At 35.2% G+C, this 16,771-nt stretch overlaps 1 protein-coding gene across 3 annotated transcripts in view; it reads right to left on the bottom strand.

Annotated features, from left to right (window-relative positions):
- Positions 1–16,771, bottom strand: part of kdm7ab (lysine (K)-specific demethylase 7Ab) — a 64,702-nt gene that overhangs the window by 11,929 nt on the left and 36,002 nt on the right. For 2 of the 3 annotated variants that reach the window (XR_012399872.1, XM_005174322.5), the window contains exons 5-11: positions 13,960–14,101; positions 13,671–13,857; positions 13,147–13,309; positions 6,794–6,881; positions 5,022–5,128; positions 4,821–4,912; positions 2,454–2,540 (exon numbers count right to left, since the gene is read on the bottom strand). Coding sequence is in view for 2 of the 3 variants with exons in the window: in XM_005174322.5 (XP_005174379.2) it covers positions 2,454–2,540; positions 4,821–4,912; positions 5,022–5,128; positions 6,794–6,881; positions 13,147–13,309; positions 13,671–13,857; positions 13,960–14,101 (866 nt within the window). In the remaining variant the exon portion in view is untranslated. 3 annotated transcript variants of the gene reach the window in all.

Raw genomic sequence — 16,771 nt, 5'->3', positions numbered from 1 at the left:
AGAAAAAAAGAAAAGTTTTCTTGAGTTTGTTAAATTTGCTAAAATGTAATGGTTACTTTAGTTTACTTGAGCGCCGCAGCTCTGCACAGTTTGGCTCCAACCCTAACCAAACACAGCTGATCCAAATAATAGAGGTGTTTAAAAGAGTCATGAACACCTTCATCAGTTGGAATAAGCTGTGTTTAATCAAGCTTGGAGCAAAACTGTGCAGAGCTGCGGCGCTCCAGGAACTGAGTTTGACACCTATGCGTTACTTTTTATTAGCTACTTTTAATAGTAACTTTTAAAAGTAAACAGCAACAATGTTTTAACTAGTTTTGGTATTGCTTGTTTTAGTTTACATTTTTAGTTTATTTTATTATTTTTGTTCAAAAGGTTGTTTATGTTTAGTAGACAAGTCTATTATTGAATTTTTCAAAAACTGTTATAGCATTCATAACAAACTGAAGATCTTAACACAGCAACTCAAACAAGAACAAAGTACATGAAAAAAAGTAGATCGTACAAAGTAAAAAAAAATTTTTAATAAATAAACGGGGCGAATGGGGGTTAGGAGCTTACACTCCTTGACAAAAGTCTTGCTGTTGATCCCAGTAAGTGCAACACATAATAACTTGTAGTGACCTCTAGTTGATCATTTGGAAAAGTGACAGAACATATATTTTTCCTATGAATCATCTGTTGAACTGCATCCCAATCATCACAAATACTGCAGAAGACCTACTGGAACCAGCATGGACCCAAGATTTTCACCGAAAACAAAAGTTTGGTGAAAGAAAAATCCTGGCTTGGGGTTACACTCAGTATGTGGGGTGTGCGAGAGATCTGCAGAGTGGATGGCAACATCAACAGCCTGAGGTATCAAAGCATTTGTGCTGCCCACTACATTACAAACCACAAGAGAGGGTAAACTCTTTAGCAGGATAGCGCTTCTTCTCAAACTTCAGCCTTCACATCAAAGTTCCAGAAAGCAAAGAAGGTCAAGGTGCTCCAGGATTGGCCAGCCCAGTCACCAGACATGAACATTATTGAGCATGTCAATAATGTAAGATGGAGGCATTGAAGATGAATCCAGAAAATCTTGATGAACTCTGGGAGTCCTGCAAGAACGCTTTCTTTGCCATTTCAGATGACTTTGTTAAAGAAGTTATTTGAGTCATTGTAGAGATGTATGGATGCAGTCCTCAAAGCTCATGGGAGTCATACACAATATTAATTCTTTTTCCATTGCACCATGGCTTTATATTCTATACTGTACATTATTTCTGTTAAGTGGCAAGACTTTTGTCTCAGTAAAGTCAGGCCTTACTGTCCTAATAAATAGTTAAAAATCAAGTCATAATCATAGTTTATTTAGGTGAAATAATCGTAATCCAGAGGCTTTTGCCTTTCATATAAGCCACTTATGATACCAAATGATCAACTAGAAGTCAAATTATTATTTTTTGTTCCAAAACTTGGATAGGTGACAAGACAATTATCTACAAATGTCAGGTAGTGTACAATTCAAGTATTTGGAATAAATCTGTCCTCAAAATATGACAGGAATTGTCTCCAAACTTTGAAGAATCTATTATTTGAGCCTTGGGTACAATATTTGAGTTTTTCTAACTTTAGATAAGCCATGACACTTAAAGATGGACACGTCTAGAACATATTCCCAAGGTGGCCTCATCTCTGTGTCACCTAGAACATGTTGGATCAATTTCTGGGAATATTCTTGACCATTTGCAGCCTATGAATTATCTTAAATTGTAATAGACCGTGTTAGACGCAGATCAATATTGAGTGAATTTGCTTAACTGCTGATTGTCAGACTGCCTCCGGGAATAATTTCCTAAGTCATCTTCACACTGTTTCTTTAAAAAAAAATCTAAAGACAGTGCGGCGGCTCTTTGAATCAGACTGTGGCTGTTCATGTTTAAATTGGATTGTTTTTTTTAAACCAACAACAAATACAACAACAACACTGAATTAATGTGCTCTTTTTGCCGTTTTATTTAAATAAAGAAATTTAAACCAAACTAATTGAAATTAAATAATTTCCAACACTACAAACTTATTTAGGCAAGAAATACTGGTTAATTTATTATTATTATTATTATTATTATTATTATTATTATTGTCTTAAAGATTAACAAGAGCAAAATTAACCAAAATGCAAAAACATGGAAAATATTATAAACATACTAAGCATTGTTAATTAATTCATACATTGATGTTCACTAATTGAATTACTGTAAAGTATTAATTATAATATTGAGAATTTAATAATCTTCTACAAATAATAAACAAACATATAAAAGAAATAATTCATAACAATAGCCTTCTGATTAGAATTTTTGCAAAACCCTTATTTAAAAAATGTGAATAACCTAGAACTCTCCACCTGTGAGTGCATTATTCAAATGTGTCTGTCCAAATATAAGCAGGTTTCATTAGGCAGGTCTTACCTCAAGGTACTGGATTTCCTTGGTGAGCATTTTAATGAGATGGTTGGGTCTGATATGGTCTGGGACCTCGCTGGCTGGCTCGGTGACCTGAGGAAGATCAGCACACATGCCGGACAATAAGGGGATTGTGCCACACAGCAAACCTCAGGTTCCCACCCAGAACCACGGACACCAGATATCCAGCCCTCTGGGACATTCATCCAGCACAGATTACAATGTTCAATGCATGACTGCAGGTGGCTTTAAAAGTAGGGATGTCAGTTTCTACAAATGCCCTGGATAGATCACTGTTTGAATGAACAAAACATCAATTACTTGCTTAATTGTTAACCTTAATATTAGCAATTTTTTATACTGTAAAGAAAAGGCTTATTGGTTTACAAAAAGAACTTATGACTGACAATTTAATATAACCATTTGATGAATAAATGTAGCGATTAATATGCAATGTGCCAATAACAACACCTTAGATGTACACACTAGCTAAAAAACAATTTTTTTTTTTCCCAAAATGTACTGACATTGGATATTGTGCTTATCAAGGAAAATGCAGAGAAATGATGTATGTCTACTTCTGAGTGTCCATGATGTGTTAAGGTGAGAAACTGCAGGCAAAGATGTTTTTTTTTTTTCCCCAAAGATTTTGGGCTTTTTGGGTTATGAACCATCTAATGTAAAAATAAATAAATAAACAAAATAAAATAAAAAAAAGTCAAAGAGGTGAAGCTAAAATACACAATTATGTGTTTTTTTTTTGGACAAAAGTGTTTCAATACACATTTCTTAAAGGCTGTTTTCTAAAAATGATTTTTTTTTCCTGTACTCTGCCAAAAATCGTATACAAGTGAAAATCTTTCCTGAAGATTTTTACAAAAGGTAAAATTAACATAGAATAATTACGTGAATTTACACATTTTATTCAGGCTGTCATTTTCTTAATTATAAAATAGAAATAGAATCCCATTTTATACCTTATCTATAAAATCCCCATCACAAACCTTTGACTTAAAATGTCAAATGAATTTTGAATTAGAGTGATCCAAATGTTTAGATTTCCATTATAGAAATGTATGCAAACTATACATATTTAATTTTCACATATTTATTTAATTAATACCTCACTTGCACATTAACATAACATTCTAGAAAACATTATTATTAAACAGTATAACGTAATTAATAAATATAACATGATTTTTACATTTAATTTAACATTTTTGTTAAAACACCACCACTACGCCACGACAACTATAACTACAACTACTACGACTAATAATACTACTATGACAACTTCAACTAAGACTACTACTATAACTACTAATACTACTTCTTTATTTATTTATTTATTTTTTGTAGTTTATTTAATTAATTTTTTTTACTACTTTTTACTACTACTACTAATACTACTCCGACGACGACTACTATGACTACTTCAATGACTACTACGACAGTGATGACTACTTCAATGGCGACTACAACGAACTACTACTACTACGAATACTACAAAAATGACTTCGACCATGACTACTACAAGAAAAGCATCCGCTGCGTAAAAACGTGCTGGATAAGTTGGCGGTTCATTCCGATGTGGCGACCCCAGATTAATAAAGGGACTAAGCCGAAAAGAAAATGAATGACTACTACAACAGCTACTAATCTATGACTACAACTACTTTGACTACTTCAACTACTACTAATGCTGCTACCACAGCTATGACTACTTAGATGGTGACTGATGATGACTACTACTAATACTGACTGCAATGACTACTTCGATAGCAACTATGACGACAACTACTTCTATTACGACGACGACTACTACAACGATTACTTCAACTATGACTACTACGACGACAACTACTAATCTACGACTACTTTGACTACTACTCCTACTACAAGGGCGACGACTATGACTACTACTACTACTTCGAAGGAGACTACGATGACTACTACTTCTACAACAACTATGACGACTACTTCAACTATGACTAATATTACTATGACAGCAATGATTACTTCAACGAATACTACTACTACTAGAAATAAATAAAAAAATACAATAATATTAATAATAATAAAAACAACTAAATATATTATTATTATTAATTGTCAATAACCCATTTTAAAAAACTTAATACATTTTTTAAAACAATTTATAAAGTAATCTATGTACTTTAGTAATCAATGTGTAAGGAATTAGTAATATTAGTTTTTTTTACCCTATTCACCTGCACTGAACTGGAAATCAACCATTGATGAGGCGTATAGACAATTAATCATCTGCATTTCTAGTTTGAAGTTGATTTCATGTCTAAATACAACTAAAATGTGTGAGTTTAAGGTTATGCGAAGATCCGTTTCCATCACCTCTCTTTTTAGCCAGTTCCTCAGTGCAGTTATCAACGCTTTGACTCCCTTGATAAGGTATTCTGGAGGCAGGCAGTTTTCCTCTCGAGATTCTGGCCACAGACAATAAACAGTCGATTAGAGAGACAGCGGGAGTGTGGTGGCAGCACGCCAGAGCTTTAAGTGCCTAGAATTGACATGCTGAGTGATTCGATGATGCACCTTTAAGAGTCTCCAGCAGATTCTTCGCCACGTACCAGCAGATGGCCTCGAAATAAGGGAACTTAAAGAGGTCTGGAGTTTTCAGACGCCGCTCCATCTCATAACACCTGAAGTGAGGACAAAATCAGTTTCACTTCAGACAAATGACATACACGTTAGTGCTGCAAGTATTGTATTTTTATATTTTTGTATTATTTTTGCTCTTTTTTACTAAAACAATAGTAAACGCATGGTTGCTCTTTTTTCATTGTAGAAGAAATTATGTTATATGCGAAAAAAAGACATTTATTATGACTATTATATCATATAATCAGTAGGACCACACGGATTCTGCACACACAGAAATCTGCAGATTTTGGCAGATCATTAGCCCATCACTGAGTCTACATTACCTGACAAAAGTCTTGTCGCCTATCCAAGTTTCAGGAACAATAAATAATACCTTTACTTCTTGTTAATCATTTGGTATCAAAAGTAACTTCTATAAAAGGCAAAGGCCTCTAGATTACGCTTATTTTAACAAAATAAACTATGATCATGTTTTGATTTTTACCTATTTAATTAGGACAGCAATGCCTGACTTTGCTTAGACAAAAGTCTCGTCACTAAACAGAAATAATGTACAGTATAGAATATAAAGTCATGGTGCAGTGGAAAAATAATTATTATTGACGTTATTATGTTACGTTATTAATAATTATTATGTGTATGACTCCCATGAGCTTGGACGACTGCATCCATACATCTCTGCAATGACTCAAATAACTTATCAATAAAGTCATTTGGAATGACAAAGAAAGCGTTCTTGCAGGACTCCCAGAGTTCATCAAGATTCTTTGGATTCATCTTCATTGCCTCCTCCATCTTACATTATTGACATGCTCAATAATGTTCATGTCTGGTGACTGGGCTGGCCAATCCTGAAGCACCTTGACTTCTTTGCTTTCAGGAACAGGGTCCATGCGGGTTCCAAAAGAACTTCTGCAGTATTTGTGATGATTGGGATGCAGTTCAATCTATGATTCATCAGAAAAATCTACCTTCTGCCACTTTTCCAAATGATCAACTAGAAGTCAAGTTATTATGACGACAAGACTTTTGTCAGGTAGTGTATTTATTCATCCATTTGTAAATTCATTTCGGTAATATTTGTCGTTTAGAATATATATAAGATACTTGCTTGGATTAGCAAATAAGTGGATCTAATTAGACTTGCATTGTAAACATTAAATAAAAGTTTTTCAGAAAATTCTGCTTAGACATATGAGAAAATGTCTTCAGATACTGTCTGGCTGTAATAATCCATAATAACAATGTCATTAACAACAAATCAAATATAACATGATTTTTTTATTTTAATTTAGCACTTTTGTCAAAAATACTATTACTAATAGAAATTATATATTATATATTATATTTATTTATATATAAAAAAAACAAATGGCAAATATATTATTATTATTCTCAAATACACATTTTACAATCAAGTTGTCTAGAACAAAAATGACTAACTTAAATAATTTATATATACAGAACACAAGTAAACATTTTTTTTTTCCTTCACATAAATTTGGTTTGTTTGCTTATAAACAGAATTTTATATAAGAAAAAAACTGGATATCTCAAGTATATTTTGCCAACGTTCTTCTGAAGAGAAAAGAAAACATATGTGCTAAAAGGTCAATCTTTATGAGGCACTGTAAAACTTCACAGGCACTCCAGTTCAGATTTCAAAAGAAGAATATCTTTAAAGAGTGAAAGTTTTGGCTCACCTGAGCTGCATGCCAATGTTGAGGTTGTGGAGGAAGTTTCCTCCGAAAGCCATGCAATCCTGAGAGGTGAGAACTGCATGGATCCATCCTGTAAAGGAGGTCAAGAGTGTGTCAACAGCTGACCGACAGATGCAGACCAAAAAAAAAAAAAAAACATCTGCTGTAGTCCAGAGCCAGTCATTCATATCCGGTGTACAGCAAAGCTGGACTGAGAGTCATATCACAAAAAGTTTTTGAAAGCCCATTGAAATGTTACAGATCTTCCCATTTTTACTATACAATAATAATCGGTGAAACATGAAAATTGAAAGGGCCCAATTGACTGCTGAGGTGGCAGTTTTGAACTCATTACTTTAGTAGTAGTTATAGTAGCAGTACATGCAGTTTGACCACATTGAGTCTTTAGAGATTTAGACATTACCTTGTTTTAGTATCTGTAAAAACAAGTTTGACCATGTTGAGACGTCAATTTTGAACCTGCTCCTACTCGTAGTGACATGGTTTAGATGTGTTGAAGTATCAACTTTGAACATGCTCTAGACAGTTTGACCATGTGGACCTCAGTTTTGAAAATAATCCGCTTGTTAAGTGGTGACGTGTTTGTGACGTATGTAATACTGTTTCCGGGTGCAAGCCGCCATTCATTTGAGAGGAGAAATCATTCGTTTATGATCACGTTTTATTCCTATCACACATTAAAGTTAATTATACATAAAGGCATAGTGTACACAACAATCTCTGGGCTTGCTGTATAATAAATACCAAAAATTTTACAATTTATAAAAAATTAATCACTTTCTGGCCATCGGATATTAGGCATGGACATATATACTGCCATCGTGATTTTTGAAAGCATTAAATCACTTTGTAAACGTTTATTATTACCATTTCATGAGTCTCCCCATTCAGTTGAATAGAACGCTTGGACCCGGAAGCCGCTTCGCGTGACGTCACACTTAACAAGCGGATTTAGTATTGAATTAGTGCAGTTTGACCATGTTAAGGCAGCAATTTTGAAAGTTCCTGTAGTACACACAGTTTTATCTGCTTTTTAATCTTCAGTAAATGTAGACAATTAAAAAAAAAGCTTGACAGCATTTTGAGACTTATTATAGGAAAACCATGCGTTTGAGTGTCCTATATTTGCTTTAATGTAATATTTACTTTTTGGGGTGGCAAGGTGGCTCAGTGGTTAGCACTGTCACCTCACAGCAAGAAGTTTGTTGATTCGAGTCACGGCTGTGCCAGTTGCCATTTCTGTATGGAGTTTGCATGTTATCCCTGTGCTCATGTGAGTTTCCTCCAGATGCTTCAGTTTTCCCCATAGTCCAAAGACATTCGCTATAGGTGAATTGAATAAACTAAATTGTCCATAGTGTATGAGAGCCAGTGTGTATACGAGGGTGTTTAATGGGTTTCAGTTGGAAGGGTATCTGCTGCGTAAAACATATGCTGGAATTGTTGGCAGTTCATTCCGCTGTTGCGACCCCTGATAAATAAAGGGACTGAGCCAAAGAAAAATTAATAAATAATATTTACTTTAGTTACTTTTACTAGTAACTTTTATTAGTAAATAGCAACAATACTTTTTCACATTTATTTTACTATTGATTTAGTGTCAGTTTTTTGTTATTTTGCACATGTATGAAAGATGCACAACAGATTGATTTTAACCCATTCTTCCCACCAACATTTAAAGCCTCATGAATACACAAGGTAAGCAAATCTGGGAGTGCACACCAACGCACAAAACATCAGCCATGAATGCATCATTTAAAAGCAAAAGGCTTGAGGGTGGTGACTTCTGTGCAAAAAGCCAGTGTCAGAAGCATAACTTTGCAAATGATAGTGTAACAGAGTCCAGCTAACAAAGTGCTATGCAGGTAAACCTCACTCTTCTGACCTAAAAAGGTGCTCTAGTGACAGACGCTAGAGGCCATGGTCTTTAGCTTCCTTGTAAGAGCAACCAACTCCCATATAAGGAACGACTAGTTCGATCCCAGCTCAGACCAGGTTGGGTGCAGCACAACTGGTGGGTTACACATTAGGGCTGGTCTGGGATGGGAGTGAGTGTATTGGAGGCCAGATAGAGAAGTGCTATGCAGATAAACCTCTCTCTTCTGACCTCAAAAAGTGCTTTAGCGACAACCGCTAGAGGCCATGGTCTTTAGCCTCATTGATAGAGCAACCGACTCTCATACAAAGAATCGCTGGTTTGATCCCAGCTCAGACTGGGTTGGGTGCAGTAGAACCGGTGGGTTACAATAAGCACAAATGAAAATGGTCCTGGTGTGCACAAGTCTTTAATATGTTGTATTCGAATGCATATCCTTAGTACTTGTTGGTTCACAGTTCGATTATGTTCAAGTAACCACTAAAGGGGGGTTAATAATATTGGCCTGTTTTCTAAATATTTTTTTCCCAGCCAAACTACAAGAAATAAGACTTTCTCCTAAAGGAATATACAAGAGGAAATGTTGTGAAAAAGTTCCTCACAGTTAAACTTAACTTGGGAAATATTAAAAAAAAAAGTAATTTCACAGAATGGCTAATACTTTGGTCTTTAACTGCATGTATACAATTTAGTTTTAGACATCAAAGTTATTACTAATGCCAATACATGTATACTGTGACAACTTAATATACTAACTACAAAATAAAACATTAATTATTTTTAAATATAACAAACAGTTTAAATGCTACACGATGTCTACCGAAAGTTGACATGTTTTCAGGGTGGGCCATCAACTGCAGCGATTACATGGCTAACTGAGATCTGCTGAGCTGAACCAAACCCCTAGAGTGTTAGAAAACCACCAAACAACCAGTCTGTTAACTACATCCACGACTTCCTGTCTATGCTCGAACATATAGGCCACATGCGAAGCGGGTGGGGGTGCATAAATATACATCACATTCAGAAGCAAAGCCTCAACAATGAGCAACTTTCATGGTGTTTTGAAGGACTTTTGAAGTCGGTCTCACAGCAGGGGGACGTGAAGAATCCCACGGTCTTGAAGTGTTCTGCTAGTGCCATCAACAGCTGGGAACCAGATTGATCTATAACCACGTATTCGGACCTGCTCGTTTTGAGTGTGAGGTTTTCATAAAACGTTCAGCCACCCATGTTATATGACTTCACATTGGATACGAAGTCATAATTACGATATACGACTCAATGTTTTGGAGCTTCACTAACGAACCATAGGCTGGATAAGATGTTAGGTTCAAGAAGATTCATGTGGCTTTCTGGGCGGTAAGCCTTAGGTCTGAACCTGAAACGAGGAACACAAATCAGCCCCGGCTTTCCTGTGGAACCGCTATTAAAGACAGCTGCTCTGCTGTAAGTGGAATACCAGTTCTTCTTGCTCTGACATCCGTGTGTTCGTAAAAAAGCCTTTAGACAAACATAACGTTTCCTTTTTCTCCATCAAGGTGAAGTGTGTGGCTTTTGAATAATCAGGGAGGGAAATAATGACGCTCCACCCCGTCACCCCCCAAAATCTCACTCCAGTGGTTGGGTCAATTGCTCCATCAGGCTGGCTTTAAGTCTTCTTTCCCTATTGTGACATATATCTAAGCGAAATAGCTCCTCAAATGGGAAACTTTATTTTGTCCAGCAGGAACTTGATGAACTTGAACTTGAACTGATTTGTAAGAATTGTGATTTGTTATTAATGGATCCCATGTAAGCAACTGGTGAATTTCCAGTCCTTGGGGCAAAAATGTATGTTTATGGAGTTGTTTTTTTTAGTAATGATGTGTTATTTAGATTTGAGATTAGAAGGAAACACCAATTTTAAAAAATAAAGATGTGCACAGATAAATAATGTATAATTTAGGTAAGGCAAGTTTATTTATATAGTACATTTCATACACAATGATAATTCAAAGTGCTTTACATAAACAAGAACAAAAGAAAAAAACATGATTAAAATGATTAAAAACAGATTAAAATGTGTTAAAAGAATCTAAAAGAAAAGAAAGACATAATAGTGTGATCTGTGGGGCGTAGCACAGTGCTCATTCGGTAAAGGCACAACTAAACATATGTGTTTAAGTCTTGATTTGAATGTGCCTAATGTTGGAGCACATCTGATTATTTCTGGAAGCCGATTCCAGCAGTGGGGGCGCAGTAGCGGAAACCCTGCCTTGACTGACTTCTGTGAATTTCAAGTTTACTTGATTCTAATGAACTGAGATATCGGTTTGTATTCAGTGAGCATATCTGAAATGTATTGAGGTTCTAGGCCATTAAGTGATTTATAGATAAATAGTAATATTTCAAAATCTATTCTGAATGAAACTGGGAGCCAGTGCAAAGACCTGAGGACAGGTGTGATGTGCTCGGATTTTTGAAGTTCATTCCAAAAATAAAAATAAAATTTCATGATGACTTTAACTAAGGGCGTACTCACATTATAGTTGCCTTGAACTGGGCCAAAGCTTGCTTGGCCCCCCTCCCGCATCCCCCGACGGCCCGTACTCGCATTACAATCGGGCCTGTGCACGCTTGCGTCATTGATGATGCACTGTTCAATAAGCGCTTTCGCTCAGCACAGTGGAGATTTCTTCAGTTATATTGTTTAAGTAATTTGGGATGCAGTGACATGCAGTCAAATATTTCGATGAACAGATCAGCCACTTTTGACGCTCATAAACAGTCATAAAGTTCTCGTGCTGCAGGAATTAGGAGGTTTGCTGAAGGTGCAGCTATTGTGCAGTGAGGGGTTAGCTTCTTTAATAAACTATGACAGTTTGTGTTCATTGATCAGTAAGAATGATTAATAAATCCATAAGAAACAGTCCCTTAAAAGTCACATCTCACTTTCAGTTTCTGGCTCTGGCAACTTAAAAAACTTAACATAACTTAAAAACTTAAAAAAATAGATAAAAACAACTTCCTATAATTTTTTTCTTCTAACCCTACTGGTTTTATTTTGGCTAGAATAAAAGCTGTTTTTTCGATAGTCCACAGAACAAACTACTGTTGTACAATGATTTACCTAATTACGCCAACTTGACTATATAACCCAATTAACTTAGTTAAGTCTTTAAATATCACTTTAAGTTGAATACTAGTCTCTTGAAAAATATCTAGCAAAATATTTTGTACTGTCATCATGGCAAAGACAAAAGAAATCAGTTATTAGAAATTAGTTATTAAAATTATTTTGTTTAGAACTGAGTTGAAAAAATCTCTCTGTTAAACACAAATTGGGGGGAAAAGTCTAAAGGAGGGCTAATATTAATTCTGAATTCATCCCTGTGTGTGTGTGTGTGTGTGTGTGTGTGTGTGTGTGTGTGTGTGTGTGTGTGTGTGTGTGTGTGTGTGTGTGTGTGTATTAATTTGAAATTAAAAATGGTAACACTTTATATTGTTGGTCCATTTGAGTATTAGTAGACTGTCTGCTTAATTTATATTTATTTATTTGACATGGACATCACAATTACACTGGACAACCAAATGCATTTGTTTAAGTGTTTTAGCAGACTTGCTAATTCTCAACACCTGTCCACGGGAGGCTTGTCAAAATGAAAATAAAATGGATACATATACACAACATTATAATTCTTTACCTAAAATTGCTGGTAGGCAAAATCAAAGGTGGCATGACGAAACAAACTGATTGTAGACTATTTGTGTAAACACTGCTGTTTTGTTTTAACCACTTTTTAAGAACACTACTAAAAATATTTATATTGCTTTATAATTTTAGGCTAACAGGTAAAAAAAAAAAATTACACAATTTGGTTCCCTTAACAGAAAAAACAGAGTGGCCAAAAGAGGTCTTACACTTTAACACTAGACAGTCACCTCTAGCAGATGCTTCTGTGACTCTGTGCGAGGTTTGATGCCTACTGATTAGATCTAAAAACAGCATTAGAACATGATTACATAAACATTTAAAAAACTGTTTAAGATAATTATAAAAAAACCATCAACACTAAAAAGTTATGCTTGAATAAAACTTTTAGCTTTTAAAAATTTTAGCTGCTTGTTGATAGTTAGATAGATAGATAGATAGATAGATAGATAGATAGATAGATAGATAGATAGATAGATAGATAGATAGATAGATAGATAGATAGATAGATAGATAGATAGATAGATAGATAGATAGATAGATAGAGAGACAGTCAATAGGCTTCAATGTAGTTAAAGAAGCTTGTGACCATGATGTAATGCAATATGACAAGTGAGAGAATATCATTGTGTCATCATTGTAAATAAATAACTAAAAAGTAGATGCAATGCAACTTAAATTCAACAAATAGACCATCAAAATAAAGCGTGGCCTAAAAAAGAAATAAAACAATATTAAAAGCAAACAAAAGAAATCAGAGCTAACCTGTTGGAATCAGAAGTGTTGTTCCCTGCCGCACGACACATTTGTAGCACTTGTCCACTTTCTCCCCGAAGAACACCTCACTCTGGTTCGGGGATGAGCTCCACTCCTCGTATAGTGCAAGATTAGCTGGGGTCGGCTTTATTAAATAAAAAATCTTCTCCCCCTATAGGTACAATTGAAAACATGTTTATTTTTTCCTCATTCTTGTTGATGGCAAATGACTAAGAATATTTTAAGTGAAATAAACAGCAGCGAATAAACTATTGCTTCAAATGTTTGGGGTCAGTTTTGTTATTTTGTCACATTTAAGAAATCATTACAATCATAAATCTTTTATAAATAGTGATATGCTTTAAAATGTCCTTTATTCCTGTGATGAAAGGCAACCTTTGTAGCATCAACACTCCATACAAGCTATTCGAAAAACATCTTCTATCATAATCAATGTCAAAAGCGGTGTTGCTTAATATTTCTGTGGAAACCCATATTTTCAAGATTCTCTAATAAACTGGACCAGAGCTTACCCACAATACATGGTACCACACAGACGTGCCCCCGAAATCAATATGGAAGTCTGTATAGCTGTCCTTGACGCCCATTAAACAATACTTCTGCACAAAGGGCTTGGGAAAGTAAGAGTCATCAGGCCAGTAGTTCTCCACCCAAGACATTTTCTGGGCGATATCAGGGACGACCACCAACTCTGCCATCCTGAACGCAAAACATTAACAGTTAATAGTTAAGTTAACACCATTTATGCTCTCAGAAAAAAAAAAAAAAAAAAAAAACAGGACACTTTGAAATGATACTAACTTGGTGTCTGAAAACTCCAGACTGATGACGTTCAAGACTTTGGGCCGCTGAGGGCTGTAATAATACTTGACAAACGCTTTCAGTTTCATCTTGCTGTCCGCCTGCCTGGCCACATCAATGACATCGATTACTTTGTTACCTCCTATAAGCAAAGACAGCAAGATGAGTAATGAGAATGTGTGGAAATCAAAAGCACAAAGTCCCATAACAATTATTATTATCAAAACAAACTCAACAGGGATAAATCAACATCATTAAAAAGGCATCAAGCATATTTAAAACAAAATAAAGATTGCATCTGGCACAAGAAAAAGTTTCCTGGTTGTCCTCAAATAACACTAGAATGAAAGATGCAAGAAATCAGCTGATGTGTATTACTGTATGAGAGCCGACAGGCAGGCAGATCCTCAAAACCCACCAGGAATCTGCTGGGAAAAACCTCAAACACTAAGTAGGACAGATGGTGCTTGTGTACACAAACGGCACCCTGGTGTACCTAGCCAGAAACACACTCCTCTCACAAAAAACATCATAAAGTGATCCTTTACTGCTGTTCTGGGATCAGGAACTTCATCAGGACTGGCAGCATCGCCAATAAAAATGTCTATCGACTTTTTATGGATCTGCATTGGCAGCTACAACAAATATGGGTCTGATTTAAAAATCGAAAGATCTTAAGTATGTGTTTATATGTGCATAAAGCATAAATGCCATTATTACTCCAGCAACGGCAAACTTTTTAATAGTTCGGGAGACATAAAATGCCTTTTATGATCTCAAAAGCAGTGCAGGACAAAAGCAGCTTTCACAACAGCAGGTTGAGAGTTATGTTTGGCATTATAAGCAAATGGCAATGTGGAAAAAACCTCACAATGTTCGATTTTGCTGGCTGGGAAGCTGCACAGGCTTGCTGTCCATTGAAGTAACTGAATTAGCAGAGCAGCTAGCCGTTAGAAGCGCATTAAGGACAAAAGCAAGAGCTTTTAGAGCAATCCCCAGACATAACGTCACTGTTAACTAGAACATTCATCATGCAATGCAACTTTGGTCAGGAATGTTGGCAATCTACAGACTAATCCCAAACAGCAAAGCTCTCAAAAATAATGGTATTGTATTTTAGTTTGATCTTGCTTGATCAATGATTAATAATTACTACAACTAAATAATGACATGCATTTAGGTTTCTGTTTTAACGACAGCAACAACACACCTCAAAGAACTAGCACTGACAAAAACCAATGGGTTCTATGCACAGCTAGTGTTTTTTTAGCTTATAATAAACTTCTGGTGAAAGCTTAATGTCACTATTTTTTTAACTTTATAAGGTTCCTTTAATTTGCATGGATGTTCTAATGTAATTACAATACATTTAGTTAAATAGACTTAAGTGTTCATTTAGTTGTTTAAGCATAAAATAGGATGAAAGACCGCCAAGACCTAGAGTAACCGCCAGGGCCGTCAGGATCAGCAAGTGAGTTGGTAAAACTACATTAAAAATATTGGGGTAATATGACTGGTCATATTTTAAAGACATGGATTGAATTTTTTTAAATTCAGTTTTTAATTTCCAAAACTTAAAATATACAATTTTTACAATCATTTAGAAAAATAATTTTAACAGCCATTACCCCTTGTATATCCCCCATTCCTCCACCCCTTTATATGCACATCAGGAAACACAGGATAATTGTAGTTTAGACCTAGCAAGTAAATAAATTACATAAAATTTTATTTTCATATTATCATATGAGAGTTAAGTGTCTAAGATTTCCTTGATGTCACATATATAGATTTTTCACACAGTCAAAATGTCCAGTTTAGCATGGTTGATCCGTGCTAATGACTAGGTCCAGTATTTCCTTGTAACCAGAGAGATCATGAGGGCGTTCCACCTCTGTACCAACATTTACTTTGTAGCAGTTAAAGCAGCCAATTAAAATTTATAGACCTTTGCATTTAAGGGAAATTGAGAGTTATCATTCAACAATAACAATAAAGGATCTTTGGGGAAACAAACTTTTGTAACTTTCAATAAAATGTCCAGCACAGAATCATAAAGTTTTGGCACCTCCGGATGGGAAAATGGAATTTAATGCAGTGCTTCTTGTCCCGTCTGAGACCCACTTTATATTAAATATCTATCAAACAGTGCAGATTGGAAGAAATCGAATCGTGGCGATTTTAAAATGGAAAAACAGTTCACAGGAAGCGCTTAGGCTGGCTGGCTGAAATTAACAGTTTGTGTAAAAGTTGTTCTTCTAAAATAAACTGAAACGAGCAGTCACACTCATCTACAGAAATTCAACTAAATTAAGTAGGTAAAAACTTAAAACTTGACAAAAAAAAACTAGCATGACATGCTTAACATGAGCTGTTTGACAGCTGACTGAGCTTTGTGTATCATATTATAGATTTTACAGCTTTAAAGTGTAAAAAGGTAATTAAATTAACTCTAATCTCTAAGATCTCTAATAAATTCCCTGTCATGCATCTCAACAGCTCATTTTAACAACAAATTAGGGCTGCTCGATTATGGAAAAACTCATAATCACAATTATTTTGATCAATATTGTAATCATGATCATTTAAAACAATTATGAGAGGCCCATAAGACCAAAACATATGCTGCAAAAACCAGGTTACATGATTTGACTTATTTGCACGTGAAACTGGGTTTTGCTGAGGAACAGATGAGGACTGTTGGAAAGGGGGTGGGATATGATGCAATTATCATTTTTTTCTTGATTATTTTATTTTTTTTCATAACTGTTTGAGGCCAAATTCAAAATTTAATTACAAGTAGGCCAGGCTG

Source organism: Danio rerio, chromosome 25, assembly GCF_049306965.1.
Source record: "Danio rerio strain Tuebingen ecotype United States chromosome 25, GRCz12tu, whole genome shotgun sequence".
NCBI classification, from domain to species: Eukaryota; Metazoa; Chordata; class Actinopteri; order Cypriniformes; family Danionidae; genus Danio; species Danio rerio.
The sequence above is the reverse complement of the archived record's forward strand: the minus strand, read 5'-3'. Positions and strand labels throughout refer to the sequence as shown.